Source organism: Pelobates fuscus, chromosome 10, assembly GCF_036172605.1.
Source record: "Pelobates fuscus isolate aPelFus1 chromosome 10, aPelFus1.pri, whole genome shotgun sequence".
In the NCBI taxonomy this organism is placed as follows: Eukaryota; Metazoa; Chordata; class Amphibia; order Anura; family Pelobatidae; genus Pelobates; species Pelobates fuscus.
The window spans coordinates 74,298,044-74,325,664 of record NC_086326.1 but is presented as its reverse complement, the minus strand read 5'-3'; the positions used below and the strand labels follow the sequence as shown (position 1 = coordinate 74,325,664).

The 27,621-nt window shown below is 37.8% G+C and overlaps 1 protein-coding gene across 7 annotated transcripts in view; it reads left to right on the top strand.

The window, feature by feature from the left end:
• PPP3CB (protein phosphatase 3 catalytic subunit beta) overlaps nucleotides 1-27,621 on the top strand; it is a 50,879-nt gene that overhangs the window by 6,737 nt on the left and 16,521 nt on the right. For 3 of the 7 annotated variants that reach the window (XM_063434651.1, XM_063434647.1, XM_063434650.1), the window contains exons 2-12: nucleotides 8,876-9,076; nucleotides 9,747-9,871; nucleotides 10,484-10,595; nucleotides 12,644-12,789; nucleotides 13,863-14,002; nucleotides 14,091-14,168; nucleotides 14,258-14,352; nucleotides 16,094-16,219; nucleotides 20,169-20,246; nucleotides 23,431-23,457; nucleotides 25,804-25,888. In XM_063434651.1, coding sequence (XP_063290721.1) covers nucleotides 8,876-9,076; nucleotides 9,747-9,871; nucleotides 10,484-10,595; nucleotides 12,644-12,789; nucleotides 13,863-14,002; nucleotides 14,091-14,168; nucleotides 14,258-14,352; nucleotides 16,094-16,219; nucleotides 20,169-20,246; nucleotides 23,431-23,457; nucleotides 25,804-25,888 — 1,213 coding nt within the window. The remainder of the gene's footprint in view (nucleotides 1-8,875; nucleotides 9,077-9,746; nucleotides 9,872-10,483; nucleotides 10,596-12,643; nucleotides 12,790-13,862; nucleotides 14,003-14,090; nucleotides 14,169-14,257; nucleotides 14,353-16,093; nucleotides 16,220-20,168; nucleotides 20,247-23,430; nucleotides 23,458-25,803; nucleotides 25,889-27,621) is intronic. The other 4 variants (XM_063434653.1, XM_063434649.1, XM_063434652.1 and 1 more) reach the window with 2 other exon arrangements.

Here is a 27,621-nt window from a genome sequence, read left to right as displayed (position 1 = left end):
AATAGACTTTTCTTTTCGACCTGGAATCGATTACTTCATGCCACTGTTCGACTCAACTGAATTTCTGTACCAACTTTTTTTTTTTTTTTAAACCATCCTAACATCCATAGCAGGAAAATAGAGACCAATGACAGTGCTTGACACAGGTGGTGGACGTGTTCGCAGTCCTCATGGCGGAGGACTACTGCTGGTGGGGGATTGTGATTAGTATGTGACATTGATGAGGGTGTGTTTGTCTTATTACAATAAATTAGGTATATGAATGATTGTATAAAGTAACACAACTTTATCAAGCAGGTGATAAAGGTGTTTGAGTTGCAAAATGGATTACCGTAGTGCTTGTTGGATTTGTTACTTTAACATTCTGTTTGATTTTAAGTAACACAGCACAGTGCTTGCACACCACATACTGGACTGAACACATGAAAGAAAAATTAAATAGGATTTTTTTTCTCCAAACCGTTTTAAAAACTGTACATTGATAAGCTAGTCTCCTCCTTTTTCTTTCCTGGTGCCAGGAACAGCACTCAATAACCAAACATTTTCGGGCTGTTCTAAGATTCTGAGAATCTGAATTTCACCCGATGGGCCCAAATGCAGCTGAATTGCAGTCCAGCCCAAAATGATCTCCAAGTCTACTTTATTATTATTATTATTATTAACAGTGTGCATTCTTCCATATGTAGCAAATACAGAATTAGAAATAACTTGTGAAGGAAACACAACTGAAACGCACAAGCCATTTGGGTACAGAGAATATTAAGAAAAGTTGTGATTGTGGTAGCAAGCTGATATACAATAGACGGAATCATATTTTGTTTTTTATGTTGTACTGTTTTAAAGTTTGTACAAAATGTTTTCCATATAACGTAGATGACATCTATAAAGTAAGTCTACATTAATAAATACATATTAAAACAGACAGTCATGCTACAAAAGCATCAACTCAAAACCTCACAAAAGTACATTTTTAAGTTATCGTTAAGGCTTAGTGTCATGAGGGTCAAACATCTTTCAACAATGCATTCCACAGCAGGGAGATGAGTCCAAGCACCTGGTCTGTAATAGATAGCTACACAGAACTGGGGAGAGGACAGTCTTTGTTGAGACTTGCTGGTGGCAGGGGAGATGTGCTGAATTTTTTTTATAGCAGACGCACTCTGCTAAATGACTACCAGGCTTACATGACTCACCTTTGCAGCTTTATACATATATACATTGGCTATTTTTAAGCGAAATTGCATTTTTCATGGGACATTTTTGTTTCACTCTTATTTAACTGACTTATTGTGAAAAACAGGCCATCCCACTAATCTCATTCCAAAAATCTGACCAATGCTAGTCATTGCATATTTCAATTTAAAAAAAAAGCTTTTTACTAGACTTTTCAAAGTAGAATATCTAATACGCTTTATAAGTTACTTTCTTCATGCAATCTGTAGACAGAGTGGATAATTTGTTGCATGTATAACTTTAAACTTTTTTGGTCAACTGTAGTTAAAATGCATGTCCATTTATCAGTCTTGATGACCTATTGCATGAGGAAAGTAACTCCAGCTTGTATAAACCACCAAGAACTGGAGGGCCACTGACTGAGAAGCATGACAATTAAAGGAACACTATAGAATATAAATGTGTATTCCTGACATAGGTCTAAATAGCTGTTTAGCCCCCAGCCTCCCTTACCTCTGGTTGAAAAGGTGATTTACAAAAAAAAGAATGATACCGCACTCCAAAACGTTGCTCAAAGAATCAAAAAGTATTTGATGGATAGTGTAAAAAATATTAAAGGCACTGAATTAGTGCATCACTTCACATGAAAATTCATCTATATACACAAATATTTAATTGATCGGAAAAACCTGAATTCATGTTATAAACACTGTTGACGGTACAAGTGGAGTTCATATTCTGCACATCATATATATATATATATATATATATATATATATATATATATATATATATATATATATATCTCAAAAAACACCAATAGTTCATCTGAAAGACTTGATCATGAAAAATTATATACAAAAATCTGAGCAAATTCATCAAAACAATTATTTGAGAGTTCATCAAACCTGGATCCTGGGCATATTATGGATTAGAGTTAAGAGAAATATGCTTGTGATACATCCTACCATACTCCGTACTAATTATAAGGAATATAGTTAGTCCTGCCTAAAATGGTAGCAGAGTCTCTAGAAAAGACAAAAAATAATTAAATACTGCAGAAAACAAAAACGTTGAAAAAAATTCAGCAAAAAAAGTCTCTTTATGTAAGTTCTTCCGAGTACTCAAAAATAAATAAATATATAAATATATATATATTTTTTTCAATTGGTAGGATATCATCAAATGCAGTTGAAGCAGGGTATTTAAATGTTGTAGTAGCAGGTAGTGTGTGTCATAAGGACTATTCACTTCAACCAGCCCATAAGGGATCCTCTGGATTCCGCTATTCATTGGACGTCTGTAATCCCTCTCACCTGTTTCCAGCGCTGCACAGGTCTGGCCCCGCCCATGCTCCACCACCTTGACTCAGATCATCAGTCTCGATCTCAGCCAATCTAATGCTTTCCCATAGGATTTCTCAATGCTTTCCTATGGACAGCAGCATCTTCTCACTGTAAAAATACACTAGAGGCTGGATTAACCCTAATGTAAACATAGCAGCAGTTTCTCTGAAACTGCTATGTTTTCAGCTGCAGGGTTTAACCCTAGATGGACCTGGCACCCAGACCACTTCATTAAGCTATAGTGGTCCTTTAAACACCAGCTTTAGAACATGGGATGGCTTGTTTTCTAGCTTGAAGAAATTAGCCCATCTCATAGGCAACCTAGTATAATGAAGTTATTTTGACTTATTTATTTGTATTGTGTATTATGTTCTTTATATAGGGCCAACAAATTCCGCAGCTCTTTACAGTGGGTGGATGAACAATCATGTAGTTGTAACCAGACAAGTTGGACACGCAGGAACAGAGGGGTTGAGGGCCCTGCTCAATGAGACAGTTGCAAGAGAGGAATCAGTCAGGAGCTATTAACCGTTTCATTGATACACTTTTATGAAGAAGTGGCTTTTTAATAATTTTTTGAAGGAGTGGAGACTGGGTCAGCATCTAACGGAGGAGGGAAGTAAGTTCCACAGGAACGGTGCAGCCCTGGAAGTCTTGGAGGTGAGCATCAGAGGTCGGAGTACGGACAGAAGATAGACGTAAGTCTTCAGCAGAGCGTAAGGGCCTAGACTGGACATATGTGTATTAGGGAAGATAGATAGGTGGGAGCAGCATTATGTAGAGATTTGAACGCAAGAACCAGAATTTTAAATTAAGCCCTATAACTTACAGGAAGCCAATGTACTGAGAGAAGGTTGAGGCGTTGGAGGTGCGGGCGGACAGGAAGATGAGCTTCGCCGCCGCATTTATTATGGACTGTAATGGTGCAGTAGTCAAGGCGAGAAAGGACAGTGGAATGGATCGGCACCTTAGTCGCATCTGGCGTTACGTTTTTGAGATGGAAATGGCAGTATTTGGCGATAGACTGAACATGGGGCGTGAAGGAAAGGTCGGAGTCAAAGAGAACACCTAGGCAGCGAGCCTGCATGGTGGAGCGGATGGTAGCACTGTTGACTTGGAGGGAGAGAGACACAGGAGTAGCAACACTTGAGGGAGGAAAGACCAGAATTTCAGTTTTGGTCAAGTTGAGTTAAAGGAAGTGGGCAGCCATCCAGTTAGAAATAGCAGAGAGACAGTCAGAGACGCTAGTTAAGGGGGACGGGGAGAAATCAGTAGAGGACACGTAGATTTGCGTATCATCTGCAAAGAAATTATCTTGGAAGCCAAAGAAGCTAATGAGTTTACCAAGGGAGGCAGTATAGATAGAGAACAGTAGGGGACCAAGGATTGATCCTTGGGGGACACCAACCGAAAGGAGTTGGGGAGAAGAAGCAGAGCCAGAGAAAGAAACAATGAAAGAGCGCTGGGAGAGGTAGGAGAGAGCAATATCTTGTAGACTGATATTGCGAAGGATGAGAAGAAGCTGTTGATGATCAACGGTGTCAAATGCAGCAGAAAGGTCAAGGAGAATTAGGATAGAGTAGTGACCATGAGATTTTTCAGCGAGTAGATCATTAGATACTTTGGTCAGTGCTGTTTCCACAGAGTGCTTAGCGCGGAAACCGGACTGAAGGACTCGAGGAAGTCTGTTAATCTCGCATACACAACTCTCTCAAGGATCTTGGACGCAAAAGGCAGTAGCGAGATTGGACGGGGAGTTAGGGTCAAGGTTGGGCTTCTTTAGAATTGGGGTTACAGTTGCATGTTTGAAGGGCGATGCAAATATGCCAGTGGAGAGAGAGAGATTGAGAATTTTAGTGAGAGGTAGAGAAAAAGAAGATGAGATGCAAGGGAATTGGATCTAGGGAGCAGGTGGTGGGGCAGGAGGACTGGAGCAGAGCAGAAACCTCTTCCGCTGTAGCAGGTGCGAATGAAGATAAAACATCAGGGGGAGTGAGGTCAGGAGAAGTATTGTAAGGGGAAGAGGAAAGATGAGAGATCTCTTCCCTGATTGTAGAGATCTTGTCAGTGAAGTGAGTTGCAAAGCGGTCAAGTTAGTAGGCGGAGCAGGAACAATAGGGCGAAGAAGAGTGGTAAATGTGTGAAATAGTTGTTTGGGTTCGCGGGAGCGTGTGGTTATGAGGTATTAAAGTAATTTACTTTTGCAGAGGAAAGTGCCAAGCTGTATGTGCGCAGCATACATTTATAGTGGAGAAAGTCAGACTCACAGTGAGACTTTCTCCAACAGCGTTCAGCAGTTCTGGAGCATTTTTAGAGGTATCGAGTCAGCTTGGTGTGCCAAGGTTGTTGTTGGGAGCGCTTGCTACGTTTAAATGTAGGAGGTGCCATGATGTCTAGTTGAGAGGAGAGAGTGGAATTGTAGAAGGAGGTTGAAGAGCAAGGGCAGGTGAGGTTTGAGATAGGTAGAAAGAGAGTTTGGAGATTAGTGGAGAAATGCTCTAGGTCAAGACATTGGAGGTTTCTGTGAACTTGATGTTCAGACAGTGGTGTAAATTGGGTCTTGGGTATGCCAATGTCAAAAGTCAGCAGATGGTGGTCAGATAGAGGAAAAGGAATATTGGAGAGATTAGAGGCGGTACAGAGATTGGTGAAGGCTAGATCAAGAGTGATTCCCGCTGTATGGGTTGCTAAATTGGACCATTGCGTGAGGCCAAAGAAGAAGGTTACAAGAGCAAACGAGAGGCATCAGTACAGTTGGGATTTGTTTAGTAAATGAATGCATTTTCATTATGAACCTTATTGGGAATGGACATAAGAAACTTACTGTCAATACATTATGCCCTTGCCTCAGGGCATCTAGCATGCATCACAGCACACACTTACCCGTCATGCTTTTAGTAAATTATGTGTATATTTTTACTTTTTAGAGAAAAATAGAAGAAAGGTCCAGGCACTCCCAAAGTACAAAAAGGCAAATTTATCTTGACAAAGCTTGACAAAGACTGTATAGGTCGAAATGTTGTGAGGGGCTGTGGGCTCAATAAATTTGCCTTTTTGTACCTTGGAGTGCATGGACCTTTCTTCTTTTTTTCTCTACTAAGTATTTGGTCCCTGGTACTGGTACTGGTACTTGGACTGGCCTTGTTGCACCCAGATACATAACATTTGGGATTTAGTGCAGTTCCACATCTCTACTACAACTATATGTTTACTTTTGACAGTTTTTCTTTTACTCTTGTGTTGTCAACAAAAAAACACCTAATGCAATTAACAATCAACACCTGTCACTCACCTTTAAAATCGCTTGCCTATTCTAAGATTGCTTGCCTTGTTTGTGTTCTGACAATGTTATACAGTTATGTCAAATTGTAGAATTGCAAATGCAGTGTATTTAAATGGGCTCCAAAACCATCAAACGATCTTTCAGGATTGTGGAATATTTAATTTTTATTTTTTTTAAATCTACTTGTCCAAGGAAATAAAGAGGTAGCCCGATTTACTTATGCATCATGACAATCTACTTGTCATTGCACAAAATAATGTAAATTACAAAGATTGCGTCTCCTGCCAAGAACCCTGGACATTGACAGGGATATTTTCACAAATTAAATCTGAATTGAAAACTAGAGGCAATAATAACGGATCGGGAAAAATTCTTCAACTCTGCTATAGTCACAACATGACTATTTGTGCCTTGGCTTTGCCATTTGGACTTATTCTAAAAAAAAAAAAAAAAATCAGTTTTGTGAATTACCTGGAGTGTAACTGCCCACCCATAGTCTTCCCCTGTATTGTGTGTGCTGTGAGTGCTGGCTGTATGTAGTGTGTATATGCGTGGTGTGTGCTGGCTGTATGTAGTTTGTATATGTGTGGTGTGTGCTGGCTGTATGTAGTGTGTATATGCGTGGTGTGTGCTGGCTGTATGTAGTTTGTATATGTGTGGTGTGTGCTGGCTGTATGTAGTGTGTATATGTGTGGTTTATGCTGACTATTTGTCGTGTGTGCGTAATTTGAGAAAATTCCTCCAGTGTTGAGATTAGCGTAAAAAATAATTTGTCGTACACGATATTATGTAGAAATATTCTAATCAACTTGGGGCAATAAGGCAATACCTTTTTGTAGTTCTGTAGAAGGGCACTCTTCCTTGGTCCCGGCTTTTAATGAGTCAGAATGCATGCTTAGAATCCCAATGGCTGCACACTGACTCACTAGAGAGTACCGCAAGATAGCAATTACTGAGTTCTGCAAATCAGAGGTGCAGACCTCACACACCCCTAACCCCGGTAGCCAGTCCCCCGATAATATGTGTGCTTGTGTTTTATAATATATCAATTCATGCTAAATAAAGTGTATGTGTACCAATGGTGGCTTTGGATGCCAAATGAACCCTGGCTTCAGTGAAACTGCTTGAAAGTGGTTTAATGAACACAAGATTAATCGCACCCCAAGGCGTCTTGCAACATACAAGCTAAATGGAACAAGGATTGTAAGCTATAGTGGTTATGGTGCTTAGTGTCCCTTACTTTGACAGACAAACCTAGTCATGCAGTAGGATTCTAGATGCCTGCCCATCAGCTTACTATCTTAAGAGTGGTATTTAAATTGATAGCTTTGGGTTTAGAAGAAAACTCCTAACAAAATGCAAATTTAAAGCAATGTACTGGAACATTTAAAAAATATATATATATATTTTAGACAAACTAAAAACACTAACAATTCTTTGCTAATCTGGAAAAGAGGAACTACTCATTTTCATTGAGCCACACAGTTATTGTCAAAGTGAGTTTAATCATTCAGGAAATGAGATTATCTTTAAAAAAAAATAGTAATTCTCTAAGCATTGTCAAAGCAACTTAATATTTGGGGTAAACTTATCTTTTTTTTTTTTTTTTTTCATATGACAGCGCTTGTTGTGCTTGTTTAAAGGCTAATAGTGATGATTCAAGGGGCAATCAGGACTGTTAAAAATTGTACCTTGATATTTTTGTTCAAAAAAAAAAAAAAAACACACTCTGCACTCAACATTTTTTATGTTGTGGATGTTCCCTGCACTAGAGCTGTCTTGTTTGTACTAAACCTATTTTTAAATAATGTTTTTTTTGTTTTTTCTTGGTACCAACGAATCACAGAGGCACAAGTGTTCATTGACACATTCATCTTTTATACTTACAATGGTTTGCATTGTCTATAATTTTCTAACTCTATGTACACATATGCAAACACACATTGGCTGGGTCCACATTGTTTGTGGCAGCAGTATTATATGGTAGTATTTTCATCTGCTCCTAACTACACCTTCAAGACCAGAATTAAAGGAGCACTCCAAATACCATATTACTACAGCCCATTATAGTAAACGGTTTGACAACACACCTGGGGTCTTCTGGGTACCATTCATCTCCTGCTGTGCAGCTGGAAACTCTGATCTAGCCTGGCAGTGGACTGTAGTCATTATGGTGCTCAGATTGAAAGTAGAAAGAGATAGGGGTAGGCAAATACGGACCTCCACCGATGACGATGCTCAATAGTGCAAAAAAATAGTACTGGGCACTGAGCTCCAAGGCATATTTTATTGTACAACGTTTTGGCTCAGAAAGTTTGAAAAGGGATAATTTTAAGCCGAAACTTTGTTGTATCCTGTCCAGTAAAATCTTCCTTGGGCTTCATACCAGTGCTTAGTGCTGCTATCTTTTGTACTATGGATTGTTCCTTTAAGCAGATTTTCTTCTCACAACAGTCCTGATATGTCATTGGTCTTGGGTCAGTTCTTTTGCATTTGTGTGTGTTGAAGTAATCATATTATATAAATAAACTTAATAAAGCATAACGTGAGTGTAAAAAAAAAAACACAGAAGCTGATCACTTTCATCCGCTAACATCTGCCCATTGCTTAAATGGATTTGTATGACTCAGAAAGTAATTGCTGCCTTGGTCTATCAATGGGAGGCAAGGGACCCACATTCGACTTTTCTAAAATAATTAAAAAATGAATAGAGGGGCAGTGCTAGGAGACTCCATGCAGTATAACCAATTGCTCGACAAATCCCAGGCGCCAGGTCGTTATGACGACTAGAAATTTTGTCCTGTGTGCCGCCTGTCATGGGGGCTCGAGCTGGTCGGCTGGTCACGTTAGTGTCCTCCGAGGCGGGCGGTGAAGGAGGTGCAATGATCTCAGCCAATCTAGTGCTTCTATGTAGAGAGGCAATGGAGGCCTATGGCACATGCACAGCAACTGAATTATACAGATGATATACCATTATTATTCAAGTTTATTCTGTTTGTCTCTAGTATAAAAAGGTTTACTTCATTTAGATTTATGTAGCAACTTTGTTTTTTTCTTTTTTTCATTAATGCAGCTGTCCCATTTCCCCCAACACATCGGTTAACATCAGACGAAGTGTTTGACTCTGATGGGAGACCTAGAGTGGACATTCTAAAGAATCATTTGATAAAAGAAGGCCGAGTAGATGAAGAAATTGCACTTAGGATCATTAATGAGGGTGCTGCAATATTACGGCGAGAGAAGACAATGATAGAAGTAGAAGCACCTATTACAGGTAAAACAGTCTGTTGCTTGAACATTAAGATTTTGCATTTCTAGATGCCCGTTTAGGGGAATATGCTTCTCTTTCCTCTGACCAACAGAGAGAGAGATCTTAGTACAGGGTGCTACGTCTGTGCTGCCTGGACTTGTCAAGCCCTACAATGGTGATCTTAACACTACAACATGCAAGACACGTATGTGCCTACAGCAATTGGGAAAACTACCTTTCCTGTTTGAGCATTGTAGTGTCCTGTGCACAATGTAAGTTTATACAGAAATAGTTTGTCGAGGCTGGTGCAGGATAGCTCAACCTCATTCATCAGTTGAAACTAATGTTCCAGGATCTAATGAAGAGCCTTCTTTTACCTCAGACAGTCCAATTTTATTATTTTATGTATTACATTTTTATATTTATATTTGTTTATATTCTTTAAAACAATTAATTGGCAACTCAAGGAAAATGTTATATCTCCTGTTTAACCAGTGTGCAATTATAAATACAAAATAACAAGTGAAGTATATTTTAAATATAAATATTGTCTGCTAATTTGAATTTACCTCTATATATCTGTACATTTTTATTTATTTATTTTTAAAGAAAAATTGTTTCTTTTATGTCGCTATTTTTGTCTCTCCTCCCAGTTGTATTTAGTGATTTGGGATTTCCATCCTTTGTGTTTCAGTTTGTGGAGACATTCATGGGCAGTTTTTTGACCTGATGAAGTTGTTTGAAGTGGGTGGATCGCCAGCTAACACAAGATACCTCTTCCTTGGGGACTACGTAGACAGAGGTTATTTTAGTATAGAGGTAAACCTTTTATCTGGGCCTGTATACATAGTTATCATGTGATTTCCACACTGTGAAATCTAACGCTTAGTTTAAAATAATTGTTTGAAGAATCAGGCCCTGCTCGCCAGTGCATTTTTCAGTGGCCTTTAAAGTGTAGGATGTGTGTAAAGTGTGTTAGGAATATGTTTTAGTTTTTTTGCTTTTTTCAATTCTATACCTCGATCACAACATTTAACTTTTTGGGATAGCTTTTTTTTTTGTGGGTAACCCTGTTTTGGGGGGAATAGTGTAATGGGTGAACAGCTAAAATAATGGGTTATGGTCTTTCCAGTATAGTTAGGGGAGAGCAAAGTTTGTACGTATGTGTAAATCATTAAAATGTACTGTGTTGTTTAACAACTGGAAAATTGCCAGCATTATAAAAATGAGTTTTTCTCATCATGTACTTTTAATTTCTGTTTTTTATTCACTAAATGGTGAATTGTAGTTACCCTTGTTAAACTTAAATAACCAATTTAGAGAACATCTGCTTTTTTGTATTTATTGAATTAGAGCTTTTTGTAAATGTAATATATTACTGCAATTATACATTTATTTGATCTAATTGCATTAATTTGTTTTGTTTAACAGTGTGTGTTGTATTTATGGGTTTTAAAGATCTTGTACCCCAACACTCTTTTTCTTTTGAGAGGAAACCATGAATGCAGGCATCTTACAGAATATTTCACTTTTAAGCAAGAATGTAAGTATATTCAGCATTTTGCAATTTTAAATATGTACAAACACTGATGGAAGTTTAATATTAAAGGAGACTGTTTCATGTAGTGGTTCTGGTGCAAAAATACTGTCCTGGTAGACTGACAGTTCTAAACTTTGCCTCTTTCCTGAGGGAAAACAGTTTACGTTTGTCTTTAATGCCACCTCTAGTGTCTGTCACTCAGAACAGCCACTAGAGGCATTTCCTTTTGCGGTCCTACAACCTTTGCATGACCAATGTTCAATGTCCTCATACCCTGCATTGAGACAATGAAAACTCTCTATAGAGATTCATTGATCTAATGCATTTCTACAAGGAGAAGCTGACTGGAGAAGACCAACAATTGCCACGCACATGCACTAGCCCCAGTATGCGTCCCAATGAGGAAGCATTGGATTGGCTCAGGTCATCAGTAATGATCTCAACTGGAGCAAGGGTCATGGTGAAGTCTAAAGGTAAGTAAATATTCTTTATTTTTTAGTTACAGAAGGAGCTGAAGTAGATTGGCGAAAACTCTAAAGGGACACTATAGTCACCAGAACAACTACAGCTTATTGAATTTGTTCTGGTGAGTAGAATTATTACCTTCAGGCTTTTTGCTGTAAACACTGTCTTTTCAGAGAAAATGCAGTGTTTACATTACAGCCTAGTGATGACTTTACTGGCCACTCCTCAGATGGCTGTTAGAGATCCTTCCTGGGTCATGGCTGCCTAAAATGCATCCAAACATTCAGTATCTCCTCCCTCTGCATGCAGACACTGAACTTTCCTCATAGAGATTAATTGATTCAATTCATCTCTATGAGGAGATGCTGACTGGCCAGGGCTGTGTTTGAATAATGCTGGATCTGCCCCTGATCTGCCTCTTTGTCAGTCTCAGCCAATCCTATGGGGAAGCACTGTGATTGGATCAGGCTACCACTTCTGATGATGTCCGCAGACTGCTTGTTTTTTTTTAGGCAAACAGCATGCAGATCTACAGCTTCAGGCTTGAATACAGTAAGATTTTGCTATATTTATGGAGGCATGAGGGGCCCAGGGGGGCTAGATAGTGGTTTTAACATTATAGAGTCAGGAATACATGTTTGTGTTCCTGACCATATAGTGATCCTTTAAAGATTTGTAATAGAGGTTATATAGTTTTGTTAATCAAATAATTGCAATTTTTAAAGCTTTTTTTTGTAACTTTTATTTATAAATGGGTACTAAAGATGAAAAAATGCATCTTATAGAGCATAATGCAAATGAAGGTAAGGATGCACAGTGATTTAAAATTAAATATGTGCCTTAGCTCATAAATTTGTGTCCTCACACTATGCTCTTGTAATTGGATACAGTGTTTCTTGTGATATTTAATATCAACATGATATTTTATTATCTGCTCCACAAATATAAAAAAGCCATTGTTTTAGCACTCAGTGATAATTAAAAATACCTATCCCTATCATTCATTGACCATAATTGCACAGTATTTTAGGAACATAGAGATATTTTGTTTTATTAAAGGGACACTATAGTCACCAGAACAACTAAAGCTTATTGTAGTTATTCTAGTGAGTATTTTCATGTATACACACTACCTTTTCAGAAAAGGAATGTTTAAATTGGCTCCTAGGGACACCTCCAGTGGCCACTCCTCAGATTGCCAATGGAGGTGCTTCCTGGGACAGTGCTGGAGATGCTGAACTTACCGCATAGAGAAGCAATTATTCAATCCATCTCTATGAGGAGGTGCTGACCCTGCCCCGTTCCGCCTCCTTGCCAATCTTAGCTAATCCAGGAATGGCTGAAATCCTCAATACTGATGTCAGCCAAGGTGGCGGAAGGTCAGGGCCAGCTCCAGCAACCCGCGCATCGATGGAAATAAGGTACGTTTTATTACCTTTTGAGGGGTAGGGGGATAAGCCACCTAAATGGTGGTTTCAACACTATAAGGTCAGGAATACATGTTTAAAGTTGCAATTTCTACAGTGTAAATATGTGGTGGTGTTGTGTTTTTTTGTTTTTTTTTTTAATGATGACTTTCTCCTTAGGTAAAATAAAATATTCCGAGAGAGTCTATGAGGCCTGCATGGAAGCTTTTGATTGTCTTCCGTTAGCTGCACTTTTAAACCAACAGTTTCTTTGTGTTCATGGAGGACTTTCCCCCGAAATACACACGTTAGATGACATTAAGAGAGTGAGTATACTTCACCTTTTCATGTCTGTGCATGCGCATATATATATATTATATATTATTTTTATCTAATGAAAAAAGTGTCACGAAACTATACCCTACAATTAGGGGTGTAGGCAACCTTTGTCACTCCAGGTGTTGTGGACTAAATCTCCCCTGATGCTTTGCCCAGATTATGGCTGTAAAAGCATGATAGGAAAGGTTGCCTACCCCTGCCCGAATATTTGTTTATTAATACAATAAACAAATTCTATTAATATGTATTTTATGCATATTGTAGGAATTTGGTTGTGTAGTGTTTAATTTTTTTCCTCTGTAAAGATATGTCATTTATTTGCATGACATGTACAATTGAAATATAATACATTTACTTATTTAGATTATTTTTTAATGTTGCTGCTTATTGAAAAGGACAAAGACGATTTTAGATGTTTTTATCATGTTTTTGACATGTTGGGATAGTTGGGTCTACACAATTTGTGGCATTTGAACTGCTTGGTTTATAAATATTAATCCTTTGTATAATTGTGTAATACTGTATTATATTGAATTAAATCAAATGGGTCCTCTATGCAAAATAATTGCTAAAGCGTTGTGTGCTGGTTATAGAGCACAGAGTTCTCTGGCCACTCTGTTTAATATCCGACTATTTAGGAACAGTTTTTTTTTATAAACTAAAAGATCTCCCTGGTGCTGAGGGCCTGCCTCCATCTCCGCTGCATTGATAATGCAATTGATCATTTCCATATTATTGGTGTCGATTTTTGTCCATCCTGAACGATATTGACTGGCTGAATATGACAGGTGGTGTGTTAGCACACAGCTGTCAGCCTGTTAGTGCTTTCCATGTTAGATCGAATTGATAATATAGTATTGCTAATTCTGCAATATCTATGTGGCTGAGAACCAGAAAGATCCTTGACTTATGTCACATCATTCTTAAACAGTTTGATATTAAGCGGATGGATGCTTCGGGGAACATTTATGTGCTTAGTGTTCAGCTTTAACTCATGCATATGCCATAAGCACCAGATATGACTCGCTTAATTCCTTCCTTTCTTTCATCCTTAATACAGTTAGACAGGTTCAAAGAACCTCCTGCATTCGGTCCAATGTGTGATTTGTTATGGTCAGATCCTTCAGAAGACTTCGGAAATGAAAAGTCACAGGAACATTTCAGCCACAATACAGTTAGAGGATGTTCTTACTTCTATAGGTATATTCACATTCTTTCAACCTCACAGTTACTCAAGTGCAAACAGAAACAATTTCGTGGTGTTGATTTCCATTTATTCTATTTACAGCTACCCTGCTGTCTGTGAGTTTTTGCTGACTAATAATTTGCTGTCAATCATTAGAGCACATGAAGCACAGGATGCTGGGTAAGAATGTTTATAATAACTTAAGTGTATTCATTATAACCCTCATGTATTTTATTTATGTATTTTTTATTTATTTTTTTATTTCAAAGTTACCGAATGTACAGAAAAAGTCAAACGACTGGATTTCCTTCGTTAATAACGATATTTTCAGCACCTAATTACTTAGATGTCTACAATAATAAAGGTAAATTTTTGCTGCTCTGATTTAGTTATTTCTTTACTTGTCAATCAGAGTCAAGTATATGTTCTAGAATTGTTCTAGTTTCCCAGAGGCAACCTACTAAATGTTCTCTGGTTTCATTAGCATTTTCTTTAATAAGCTGTCTTTAAACACTCTTCGCGAGAAGCGCATGAGGTGATCTGTTGGTCTGCTGCTGCCATTGTCTGTTGAGTAGTTGGTCTTTTGATTTCCCGGAGAGGGTGTCCCTGTTTGTTTGATTGTTTTCTGAAGCCATGCTATTCTTTTTTTGGCAACTCATGTATAACTAAAAGTATTGCTGGCATCAAAACAACTAGCCCTTTCAGAGGCCAACATAATATTGAGAAATATGTGCATGGCGAGCTCTTATTTAAGTAGGCAAATAAAGTTCAAGCTATGTGCAGTAGTAGGGAAATCACCATAAATTAATAAAATTATATTGAATATGAAGTCATATTTGTGGTCAGAATATTTTTACACTCTATTCAATCTCGCATGAATGCAGCTGTGTCCATTACATTCTGTATTCATGAGCCATTCAAGCAAATGTGCATGCTTTTATTTGTAGTGTAAAGATTCTCCCTTGCACTTGCTAACAATTTAACGTTTAACCTATAGACAGCGCTAGCAATCATCTTCGAAGAACCATCTTCTCATTTTAGCATACCATACGTAATGCTTATTTAAAATGGCCTGACAAACTTCAACAACTGCTGGATTACTACATATTTGCCTTTAGGGCCCCTTCATTAATATTGATGCCTTATTACCTCCTGGCATCTTGCATTTCTTGAGATCAAATATTTCCAAACCAATTTTCAAGGTTAGTGGTATCCTTTTTTTGAGTATAAGAATATATTAATGCAGGTTGCAGTCTTGAGTTCACACAAATATAGTTAAAGCCTATCTGTCACCTTTGCGGTTCTTTGCATATTTTGAGAGATCTGACAGATCTGATGTGGGTCTTGTGGCCACGCACTGCACGGGAGGTAAGGTTTATTTACTTGAGTCTGTGCTTCGCAGTCATGGCCATCTTCATCCTGGTTTCCCTTTAGCTCCTGGTGCTTCTGTTACCATGAGCCTTGTCAGTGCTATACCGCCGCTGAAGTGTATGCGGGATCTTCCATCGACAGAGCCTGAATTACACAGGTGTTATTTGTGACTGCTACTGGAATCGGACAAAGTTTTGTCTACTTTTGTTGGTTTGTTTTTTTGTCAACCTTAAACAAAGTAGTCCCTACTTTGTCTTATGGTATCTTTGGATTGTGTTGGAATTTTAATCAAATTCCAACTAAGTTTTGATCATTATTTCATAAAATATATCTTTAAATACTGAAAAGTGACAGATCCTTTTTAAACGTAAAGAAGAAATGTTACCTGTATGTAGTTTACACTTCTGGTTTTTGTCACTTTAAGATAGCTATTAAAATGTACCATTGGCTCCAAACTGACACTTTAAATTGGTTACAGCTACATTATAAAAAATGTGTGCTAGAGAGTATATCAAACCCATGTTGTGCTAAGTATGTTGAATTAAATACACTGCTACAAAATTAGAATGCTCTTATGTAATAGTTGTATGTACAGGTTTAATTATTTGTAGTATAGACACAGATTTTCCATTGTAACACTTTTCTTCCAAGATCACTTCAAAAGTAAAAAGGAGATTGATATGAAATTAAAATTTTTGAGCCAAAAGAATTGTAATGGTTTCTTTACATTGCAGCTGCTGTTTTAAAGTATGAAAATAATGTGATGAATATCAGACAGTTCAACTGCTCACCACATCCATACTGGCTGCCCAATTTCATGGACGTCTTCACATGGTCGTTGCCGTTTGTTGGAGAAAAAGGTACAGTTGTAGATTACTGTAGTATTTGAAATTGTCTTTCATTTTCCACGGGAAGATTAACTTGTCAACATATATTCTATATGGATGGAAATATGTGGACACCTAACCATCACACCTATGAGATTGCTGGACATTCCATTCCTAAACATTTCCACTTGGTCTGGGTGCCAGGTCCCTCTAGTTTTAACCCCATAGCTGAAAACATAGCAATTTCACAGAAACTGCTATGTTTACATTAGGGTTAATCCAGCCTCTAGTGGCTGTCTCACTGACAGCCGTTAGAGGCGCTTCCGCGATTTTCACTGTGAAAATCGCCGCGCATGTGCATTCGGATCTGACGTCGGCAGGGGGTGGAGAGTTCCCCAGCACAGAGGGAGCCTGGCGCTGTAGAATGGTACATGGCTGAAGGGGGACCCTGATGGTGGGGGGGACCTAATGACCCTATAGTGCCAGGAAAACAAGTTTGTTTTCCTGGCACTTCAGTGCTCCTTTAACTCAGTACTTAGTTAATGCACCTTTTACAGCAAATTACAGCCTCAAGTATTTTTGGGGTAGGATGCGACAAGCGTTGCACACCTGATTTGGGTAGTTTCTGACTTCTTTTCTTCAAACTCTGTCAGCTTTGTCATTTTCAGCTGATTTGGGTTCAAGTCAGGACTCTGGCTGGGTTACCCTAGGACCTAAGCCTTTCTTGTGTTGCCTTGCCTGTGTGCTTAGGTTTATTGATCTGCAATGCAAATTTCAAGCAAGCTTTTATATGCATGACTGCTCATTTCCCTAAACTGAACCTGTCCAAAACAGAACTTCTGGTCTTCCCTCCCTCAAGTGTTGTTACTCCCTTGTCTGTGTCCCTCCAAGTCAATGGCACTACCATCCGCTCTACCTCTAAGGATCGCTGCCTAGATGTTCTCTTTGACTCCGACCTCTCCTTCACCCCTAATGTCCAATAAATCGCCAAACCCTGCTGCTACCATCTCAAAAATATTGCGCGCATCCGATCCTATTTAACGCCTGATACGGCAAAGGTGCTTGTCCATGCCGCTGTCCTCTCTCGCCTTGACTACTGTAATCCGCTTCTCACATGGTCTTACGTGTTCCCAACTTGCCCCGTTACAGTCTATAATGAATGCAGCGGCGAGGTTCATCTTCCTGTCCGCCCGCACCTCCCACGCCTCCCCCTTTCTCAGACCCTACATTGGCTTCTCGTAAGATATAGGACTCAATTTAAGATTCTGATACTTGCTTACAAATCTCTACACAATGCTGCTCCGACCTACTTATCTTCACTAATACCCAAATATGTCCCATCTAGGCCCCTACGCTCTGCCGGAGACCTGCGTCTAGCCTCTGTGAGTACTTCTACCTTTTGATCCTCACCTTAAAGGCTTCTCTAGAGTTTCACCGTTACTTTGGAATGCCCTTCCCCTCTCTGTTAGACTTTTACCCAATCTCCACTACTTAAAAAAATCTTTTAAACTGTGAACAGCTTTTCCTCCCCGCACCACTTTTCTACCCTACCCTTACCTTTTGTATCACATTACCCCACTCCCTCTAGCATGTAAGCTCATTGAGCAGGGCCCTCAATCCCTCTGTTCCTGTGTGTCCAACTCGTCTGGTTACAAATACGTGTCTGTTAGTCCACCCATTGTACAGCGCTACGGAACTTGCTGGCTCTTTATGGTAGACGCGACACATAGGTATAATGCCCCCGCCCCGAGGCTTTACCGCCTAGCTCCATCCAGAGCATAAGACAAGGGAGGCAGCACAAGTTCTCCCATGCAAGCAAGCTTGCTCTCGCGCCCAAAGCTGACATTGCGCCTGCTAGTGTCGGGTGCGATACGATGACCGTAACTCCACTACATCAGCCCCGTAGCGGACCTGGCACCCCTTATGCGTAGATTAGGTTTATTTGGACTCCTCTATTAGCGGATCATTAACGTGACAGTTCACTACTAGGGCACAAAGTTATAACCTGCTATAGAGGTTTTCTTACAAACCAGGCACTAACTCTGTGACGTTCAAGGTACCGGAATAATATAGTAGAAAATTTCCCTTTTTTCCAAAACAAAAGAAAGCAATTTGATCGGAACCTAGGGAAATTGGTTAGGATGGTGGTACCAGTTCCACCTAGATGGGCTTGTACCCTAAAGTTGGATACAAAAAACACAGAGAAACTAATGAGGGAGCTCACCCAGAAAATTGGTAGAAGTACAAACAACAAACACAATTATTTACATGAAAAGAATACCTAGTTTGCTTACTTGGAGAAAATAAGAGAAAAAATATAGAGGAAACACTAAAATCCTTGGTGATGAAACTGATAATGTTAGACTATGTATCCAAAAATAAAAAATAACAAAAAATCTTTATTCAACTTCTATATCAAAAGGATACAATAGTACCAATTTAACCAAGTATAGTATTAGTAAATAAACATTCCCCAAATAGAGCAACCAGGATTAATCTGGTAACAGCATGTTACAGTGTTATTCCTTTGGAGGATACAAAGCAAGCCTTTAGGTTCAACACAGGGGATTATTTACTTTAAGTGTTATTTCCCTAATTTCCATATGAGGTGGACTAATAACCCAAATGGGATACTCTATTAATATCTAAATAGATAAAATAAAAACAAGTAAGGAGACTAAGGATATGGTAGACAGCCTTAATGGATAATATGTAGATAAAGTATCTAATGAGTAGTAGCTGTAAAGGAATCCTTATTCATACTCCTTAAGCCCTAAAAAAGTGGGTATGAAAAAACTTGTACAATATAGCGTTGTATAGTGCTACTAAGAAGACCGCTGCACTAGTTCCCTCAAATCGCCTAGTAACACCTTCATGGGTGTTCTAAGCTAAAGATAGATAGTCTAGTATCCCTATATGAATCACACCAAAAACTAAGACTCCAAGTCAAAACTACATTATTAACCAAAAAGTAACTCAAAAGAAGAGTGAGAGAGCATTCCCTTTAGGTGCATAACATCGTGCTCAAGTGAGAAAAAAACAGCGCTAAACCCGACGCGCGTTTCGGAGCTCAAAGACTCCTTCGTCAGGGGCCAACCCTAGTTCAAGATACCATGACCTTCTTGTAAGACCCATCCATACACCTATCCATGCTCAATTCACTAATACCTACTAGATCCCCTATTCCTCAGGCTTAGAATGTGCCCTTGGGCACCCAGCCTGCTTTCTTAATTCTTGCTAGCCAAGAATGTTTTCTAGCATTAAATGTATTTCTTTTACTTAGAAATCGACAAGCACTTCACTCATCATGTTCATGCAGCTTCCTGTTTAAAACGTTAAGCTAGCAAACTTCAGGACCCTTATAATTGCCTAAGATTTACAGGCACTTTGTTTGTTCCTGAACCACACTTACGATACATCCTAAACATAGCCAGCTTTGGTCTCAAGCTCCTTGTGCCCATCAGTTAGTCATGCCTACTTAGCCTGTTTATTATAGCTATACCATAAATCTGTGCAAACTATGTCTATATCATGACTATGTAAACCTATGCATATTGCCAAAACGCTTGCCCATGCTGTTGTAGCATCGTAAGCTCGTATGTATTGTTCTTGCACAGCAAAAATAAAGAATTAAAAAAAACAAATGAAAGATATGAAGGCATTATGAATATTATGGATATATGAACTTTTAGACATGCCCTACATGATTACAGTTTTACCTATACATTGTTCTATCCAAGTTTGCATTTGTATAGCGGAGTTGCACATTTAAATAACTTTAAAATATTACAAAATAATTAAATTGCTTTTTTTTTTTTTTTTATCGATTTCACTGCTTTTTTACACTTAAGAGTTTGCTTCAATAATAATATGCTACATGTTAATATATATCAGAGGTTGATGAAATGTGCATTCTTCCTTCACCTGTCATGTGACTTTAATCAAACTGTTTATATTTCTTTATTTGCTTTTGCAAATACAGTAACCGAGATGTTGGTGAATGTTTTGAGCATCTGCTCTGATGATGAACTCATGACAGAGGGAGAAGATCAGTTTGACGGTAGGATCATTTTATCACACAATTTTTTCAATTTATTTTGTATACATTTTTGACCAGCACGTACTTATTGTTAGTGCTAGGCATTGTCCAATTAATTACTTCTGAAAGATAAAATTAAGAACAAATCTCCTGTCCATAGCTTCTCACAGCAATGGATGGCTTCATGAAGATTTAGAGATTTGTGTAACAAAAAGAAAAAAAAAAGAAAAATTATACTTTTAGGCTGTATTTTTATGTGTCCATAAAATTATGACTTGCTAGAAAGACAAGTGTGTGTGTGTGTATACCCATTAGATGACGTAGATTGGAGTTATTTTTCATATAAGCTTTTTAGCAAGCAGTTGTCATTACATCAGATGTATATTATAACCCCCCCCCCCCCCCCCCCCCCGACTCAGCCAGCTTTCCATTGAGCATGATAGCGGTTGTAGTCTAGCAGGGGTAGGCAACTTCTTGCACTCCGTTTCATGGAACATAACCTAGAAAGAGCAGAAATACAAATCCAGAATCTATTTATGGGTTTGTTTGGTTTTTTTTGTTTTGTTATCAGAGCCTGTCCAATACATTTGGTGTTAGGCTGTTATGAGTGCTGACATTAGATGCAAACATTGTACGAAAGTGACCTGATATATTACAAGCCAGGAAGAGAGTATTTCAACTGACTGGTTGATTTGGGAGGGGTGGGGGTATTTATATCTGGAGTTAAACATTTAAAAAAAAATCAACATTTCAGTTATGGGCAGTTACCTATTTTTGACTGATGCATCTTTTTTTTTTGTGTATTTCTAAAAGGCAAAGACAAACTTGCTTATCTGAATTTAGATGCCTCTATGAATTGTTTTTTTCTCCCCGTTGGCTAAAATGCTTCACACTGTGCAGCGTCTTCACATGTTGCTTGTGTTTAGGGAAAAAAATCACATCCAGATCTCATCCATTTCATCTCCATTGCTTTTTGCTATAGTGTACCAGATAAACCACTTTTTCTTTTCTTATTTTTTTAATGTTCTGGCTTTAAAGTAAAGTAGCAAATATAATGTCAAAAATACTCTAAACCAGTGGTTTCCAAACCACTCATCAAAGCACCACTACCAGTCCAGGATTTAGGGATTACCCAGTTGTGTGTGTGGTTTTTTTTTGTTTGTTTTTTTTTTTGCAGGGGGGGGGGAGGGGGGAGGGGGGGTTGGTGTTTCTTCTGCCTTAAAAAAAAAAAAAAAAAAAACTTGGCCACAACTGGGTAATCCCAAAATCCTGGACTGGTAGGGGTGCTTTGAATACTGGTTTGGGAACCACTACTCTAAACTGAGATATTAAACCTCTAAGTAAAAGGACATCAGTGCAGTGTAGTAGGTTATTCAAGTTTAACGGGCCACTCCAAACATAAACTCATGGGGGGATAAAATCACTTTTTAGTAGATATATCCCTAATGAATACATGCATGCGTTTGTTTTTAATACATTTAGTCATTGGGGGGTCTTAAAAGAGTTTGCAAAGCTGCAGTTCTTATGAACTGCAACCTGAGCAAGCCCTCCCCTTTTCCCCAAAGGAGACTTATACCCATGAGAAGTCTCTGAAACTATGCTCCTTGACCAGACAGAAAGCTGGTCTGAGAGTCAAGTGGGGTGAGGCAGAAAGTAAAACTCCCTCTGTTTGACAGCCAGGGGGTGTTTCATTAATTGATTATAAAGTGCCAATGTCTCGTAGAAGTCCGCACTTGTATGGAGTGGCTTTTTAATGGGATAGTCCTCGCCCATAACGCAAGTGCTGGGGTTTAGATTTGCCTTCTGTTCTGCACGGACAGAATTGCAGGGCAGCTAAAGAGGAAGCAGGGAATGCGAAAGCACAGTTTTTGTTTTTTTTAAAACCTTTAAGTTCAACAAAAAGGGACCGTATCCATAGACCTCTGTCACGATAACTACTACTACTGAAGAACACTATTGTTTCTATCAATTATTAGTCCAGTTTGTTATCTAAGCTTAACCGCTTAGGATGATATAAATAGTAAAATGCATTGTAGGTCCAGCCAAATGCTATGTACAGTCATAGAGATGAAGAATACCAACTGTGTGGTACTACTATTTTATTTCCTTCTAGTCTAAATAAATTAATAATAATAATAATAATAAAAATATATATATATATATATATATATATATATATATATATATATGAAAGTCTTTTTGGTTTTTGGCCAACTGCTTTGTGTGGTTTTCTATTCATCTCTTGTGGATTTTTTTTATACACTCCCATTTCAGCTTTTCTTCTGCTTCAGTATTCTTTTACACTGATTATATTATTATTATTAATAGCTCTCCCTTCTGTTTTATATCTCTACCTGTGATATATAGTTTATTTGTTTCTATAGTTAATGCAAACTTAACAAAATATTAATTTATCAAATTGTTATGCTTGAATTTAATTACTTTCATAATTTGTGGCCAAAATATAGCAACACTAATGATATAAAAACCCATCCAGGACACAGAAAAGGCACTCCCACACATTAGTTTGGAATATGCTCTAATAGCTGGTTTCTATTCTGAGATGTCCTTATGGTGGCATAACTGAATGAAACTATTCTAACTCTCAGTATTTAGCTTATTAAGAGTGATACCAATGGATAATTTACTTCAGAATTCCTATTAGAGAGTATAATTGTTTTCCTGCCACTCCTCCCTGGCAGCTCTAGGCAGGTGAACAATATAATACAATGCAAGCTACCAAACACAGGTACAATTAAATGAGCACCCTTTATTCATGTATCTTTCCGCTACATAGCTGTATGAAATTCATTAATCGCAGACAGTTTTTCATTGACTGACCAGGGATTTCCACTTGATAAATTTAATTTTTCATCTAATCTTTTCACTGTAACCCCTTTCCACACAAATATATATTTTTTAAGCTAATAATGCCCTCTAATGGGAAGGGGACGGCACCCTTACACTTTACTCGCAATGAGATTTTTTCTTTCTGTTAAGAGTTTAAATACCCTGTTTAATTCCATATATTTAAAGTTCTTGAGTTGCAGCTTTGCCCAATCTTTTCCCCTTTTTTTATTTCCTGTGTGCCTTTCCACCTTCATTCTTGCCACTGCCAAGTAAAATATCTTTTATTTTTTTATTTGTCTCACTCACCTATTTCTCCATCGTTCACTTCCTTTTTTTCTGGACTCTCCATCTGAAGAACGACTCATATATGGCAATAAGAAAGGTACAGACCAGACAGAGCTCCATTGTTTTGAAATATGACTTCTTACTTTTTTGAAGTTACTACACAACACACTTAAAGTGATGTTTACTTGTGATATTTAAAAATTTTTGTTTCTCCATATAGAATTTTCTTTATTTTTAATAATGTTGATCGCTCACATTTTTACCACGAGCATCTTAATGTAATATTTGTGTTTTTGCACCATTCTGAAGTCATATTCCTAGACATCTGTCTTTCTGTGCATGACAATTTTCCTTCCATTCTTTTCATCTGTAACTGTACCTGTTTCTAACATCCCAATAATCTGTCCCTGCATGAAAAGGGAGCATTTCATTTGTCTGTCTTCTGCGTCATTGTGTTAGTATTGGCAGTTTCCATTTACAAATGTGCATGTAAACTGTTTTGAATGTTTATGTTGAGTTTTTAGGTCATTACAAAAGGAAACAAAACAGAGGGTTTAGTGGTAATTGTCTATCTCCCAGGTGTTAAATCCAGTCTTCAACTGTTTCTATTGAGCATTTAGAGGTGTTTCCCAGTCTGACATACAGGGTGATAAATGCATCCCTAATTTGCAGGTTAAGTAAACCAATTGATTTCTTTATGCACGTGCTAGAATTAAAGCAAATTCCTTAAACCTAGCCTACTTGGAACACTTGAGGACTGGCATGTTGAGGCCCTCTGGTAGCCAGTAAATTTTTATTTTAACAGATGTGCAAAGCACCGATTGGCATTATTTACTTTTATACCAGTTGCTTGTTGTGTTACTGGTTGTGTTTTGTGATCTTTAAAAGGAAGGTTTTGCATCTGGTACCGTACAAGAGTTTTGAGGATAGTCTGCTGCAAACATTCTACTCCAATGCTTTTAATGGCTCATGGTTCCCGTTTAATCCCCTCATTAAAAATTAAATACAGTGCTTTGTTCATAATTTGGACAATTTACTGTCACTCACCCGCTTAACATGTGAAGTGATACTGGCAATCTCTGTACTAATCTTATTTAGGTATCAGCAATATCATCTTTCCATAAGGGCCTTTGCCTGTTTATGTAATGCTAATTATAATATGAGATGCCTTTATTTAATTTCAGATATAACTGATCAGATCAACTACCAAAAATGATGGTATTGCAAGGAACCCACCACCAGAATATTCACTGCAGTCTTATATTGTTCATACAGAATTGTCTGTAGCAAAATTGATAAGGCGAATAACTCCTTAACACCAACTTTAATTCAATATCTGTTACTGTTAATACCACTATCACACAAATGGACCTTTGTCAAAAACACATTTCTACATTACCGTTACTGCAGTTAAAACTTCAGTATTTTGTTTTTAATTGAAAGTGTCTTTGAACTTTGAAATATGCTCATAAAGACAACTGTAGAAAAAGCAAAATTATAAATTACAAAATGACAGTGAAAAAAAAATAGGAACAGAAACTGAAAATGATGTTTTTTACATGTGAATCTGCATCCTAAATTGTGCAAATCTACATACCACAGAAAACAAAAAGCGAGGGGATAGGAAAAGCAATTAAAAAGGAAGGGGAATGGTGATCACATTAATCCAGATGTTATTAGGATCAAGCCAATAAGGTTTTTTTTTTGCTTTTTGTATCGACCTGTTGGGGAAGAGCACATTTTGAACCATTGTAAAAACACTAAATGTGGATGTTAAAGTAAGTTGGCTATTAACTTGATGTGCAATGTTTCCACTAGAGAAACAAAGTAATCACAACTGTGCTTGTACAAGCAAAGTGCTACCATAGAATGGGTCATAACTATGGACTCTCATTGTGAAGCCTCCAATAGATTTGTTTTGGTGGTGGATTCCATTAATCCTAGCTGGCGCTATCATTTGGCTCCATTTATACAAATTGGGAATATATCAGATTGTGACATTATGAAATTGCTTTGAGTCTCAGAGTGTTCAAAGGAAAAGACTTTTAAAGGAAGCCCTTACAATTTCACTTTCCTTTGAGCTAGAGATTAATGTGTCCTAAATGTTCATGTTTCATTGTTAAATATTTAATATCAACCAGCATCATTTCCCCATCAAAATCACAATGCCATCTTTCAAAAGTAGTGTAAAACATTAAAATCTAACTCTATCAGCAGTAAAAATGTGTATTTAGATCTCTTTACCTGTTACTTGCTGTGCTCAGATTGTTATGATTAAGTCTGCCAGTTTGTTTTTATTTTCTTCTGTGCATTTAATATGAGCTATGCTAAGTTTGTGAACACAAACTTTTACAAGTGTGTAGTGTAGTGTTGTGCTGGAATTAATGTCAGATTAATATTTGTTTATTCCCGAGCTTGAGATTGTCCTTATTCCATTTGAAAGTAGGTACAGCTGCTGCCCGAAAAGAAATCATCAGGAACAAAATTCGAGCGATTGGAAAGATGGCAAGAGTCTTTTCTGTACTCAGGTAAAATATATGTTTCTCACCTTGTTGCTGAAATTATATTTGTAATGCTGTAGAATTCTAAGGCAACTAGTTTGTTGTAAATGTGACAAAGCCGAAGAGCTGCCATTTGCAATGATCTACAAATTATTAAAGTTAACACAAATTGTCAGTCTTTCGTTCGGTTGTATTATGTACACACAGGTGCCCACAGAGAGCTTCTGGACTAGTGCCCACAGATTTATTTTTGTAGAGTAAGCATGACTGCAATTGTGCTCTGTTTGTATGAGATTACAGGTGGCTGCATGTTTGATAGCCAATGTGTCCTATAAGGTTCTACGTTCCAGAATATTACATAAAATTGCCTGGTGTCCTTATACAGGCTGTTTATCAAGCAATTGGGGGGAAAAAAACAGTTAAATTCTGTTACAGTGTAAAACGCAAAGATTAAATGTAATTCATTAATTTATACATAACATTGAGTGAACAGTAACCAAACGTTAGCAGATCGGGATCCAATTGCCTTTTGTACATTTTCCTCCATGGTATGCATAGTGATAAAATATCCAGTCCACTCACCTGGCACTGGCAGGCAAGTGGTTATTATTAAATATTAGGCCCTAATGTTTAATAATGCCCACTACACTACTTTAACGCGTAGATAATTTGAGGGACTGCCTTACAAAGGGAATGGGGAGAAAAGATTCCTGATCCCTTCTACTTCCTGGTTATTACTGGGCACTCATCACCTTTTAGCAGCTCCTTTTTACAGCACAATGGAATGCTGAGGGCTATTTGGCAAATCACAGATTTTAAATTCCTGTTACCTTCACATGGTACTTGCAGTAATGGTCATTCCAAGATGGCCACTTCTGTACTTTAAAACTGTCAGATACCCTGTTTACAACAACATTTTGGATAAAATCCAGATCCACTCCAGGTAGGGCGAAAAAATATTTGGCATCCTATACCAATTCAGGAATACAGTTTTGTTTTGTCGTTATTCCTTCCTAATTCCTCACTGCTACTGGTGAAGTATATTGCTGTACAGGATGAGAGGATGTGTCTCACACGAAAAGCAAATTTTGGAGGATTAGTTTTATCTGTCCATCAAATCTCTATCTATCTAGGTTAGGTGAACATATCTGTTAAGGATGTTGTGTTAATACATCGTGTCAATGCCAGTTTCATGACAGCCCGAGTCTGATTAATTAGAGAGTGTATTGTACTGTTACTTGTTTTCAGGAGCAGCTGTTGATCTAAAAAAATCATCTTTATTTTGCTTACCAATAGATGCAAGTTTCTTGTTGCAGTTAACGCCTCACTTCTGTGTTTACGAGCACCTCTATTTAAAGGGACACAATAGTCACCAAAACAACTTAAGCATAAGGAGTTAATTTAAATTTTTGTAGAATGTGTTCATTTGATATATTTGTGAAGTGCCAATTGCAAAGTATCATAGCTATATTAGAAATTTTGTATTGGTAAATGAATGTGCCCACCTTAGAAATGTGAAATAAAAACGTTTCCACTTTACATTATAATCTGTTTGGGAATGAAACATTTGTTGTTTTTGGTCAACATTAAAATAGCCAATATGTTCCTCATGTTTAAGAATTGTTCATTTAATAGTATTTGAAAACGTAGTGAGAGGTTAGCTAACTCCATCGTGCTATATCTCTCCTTGGTGACTTACCTTGGATTATGTTGTTGAATCAAACTCTTGAAAAGCCGACGTGAGAATACACTAAACGGCA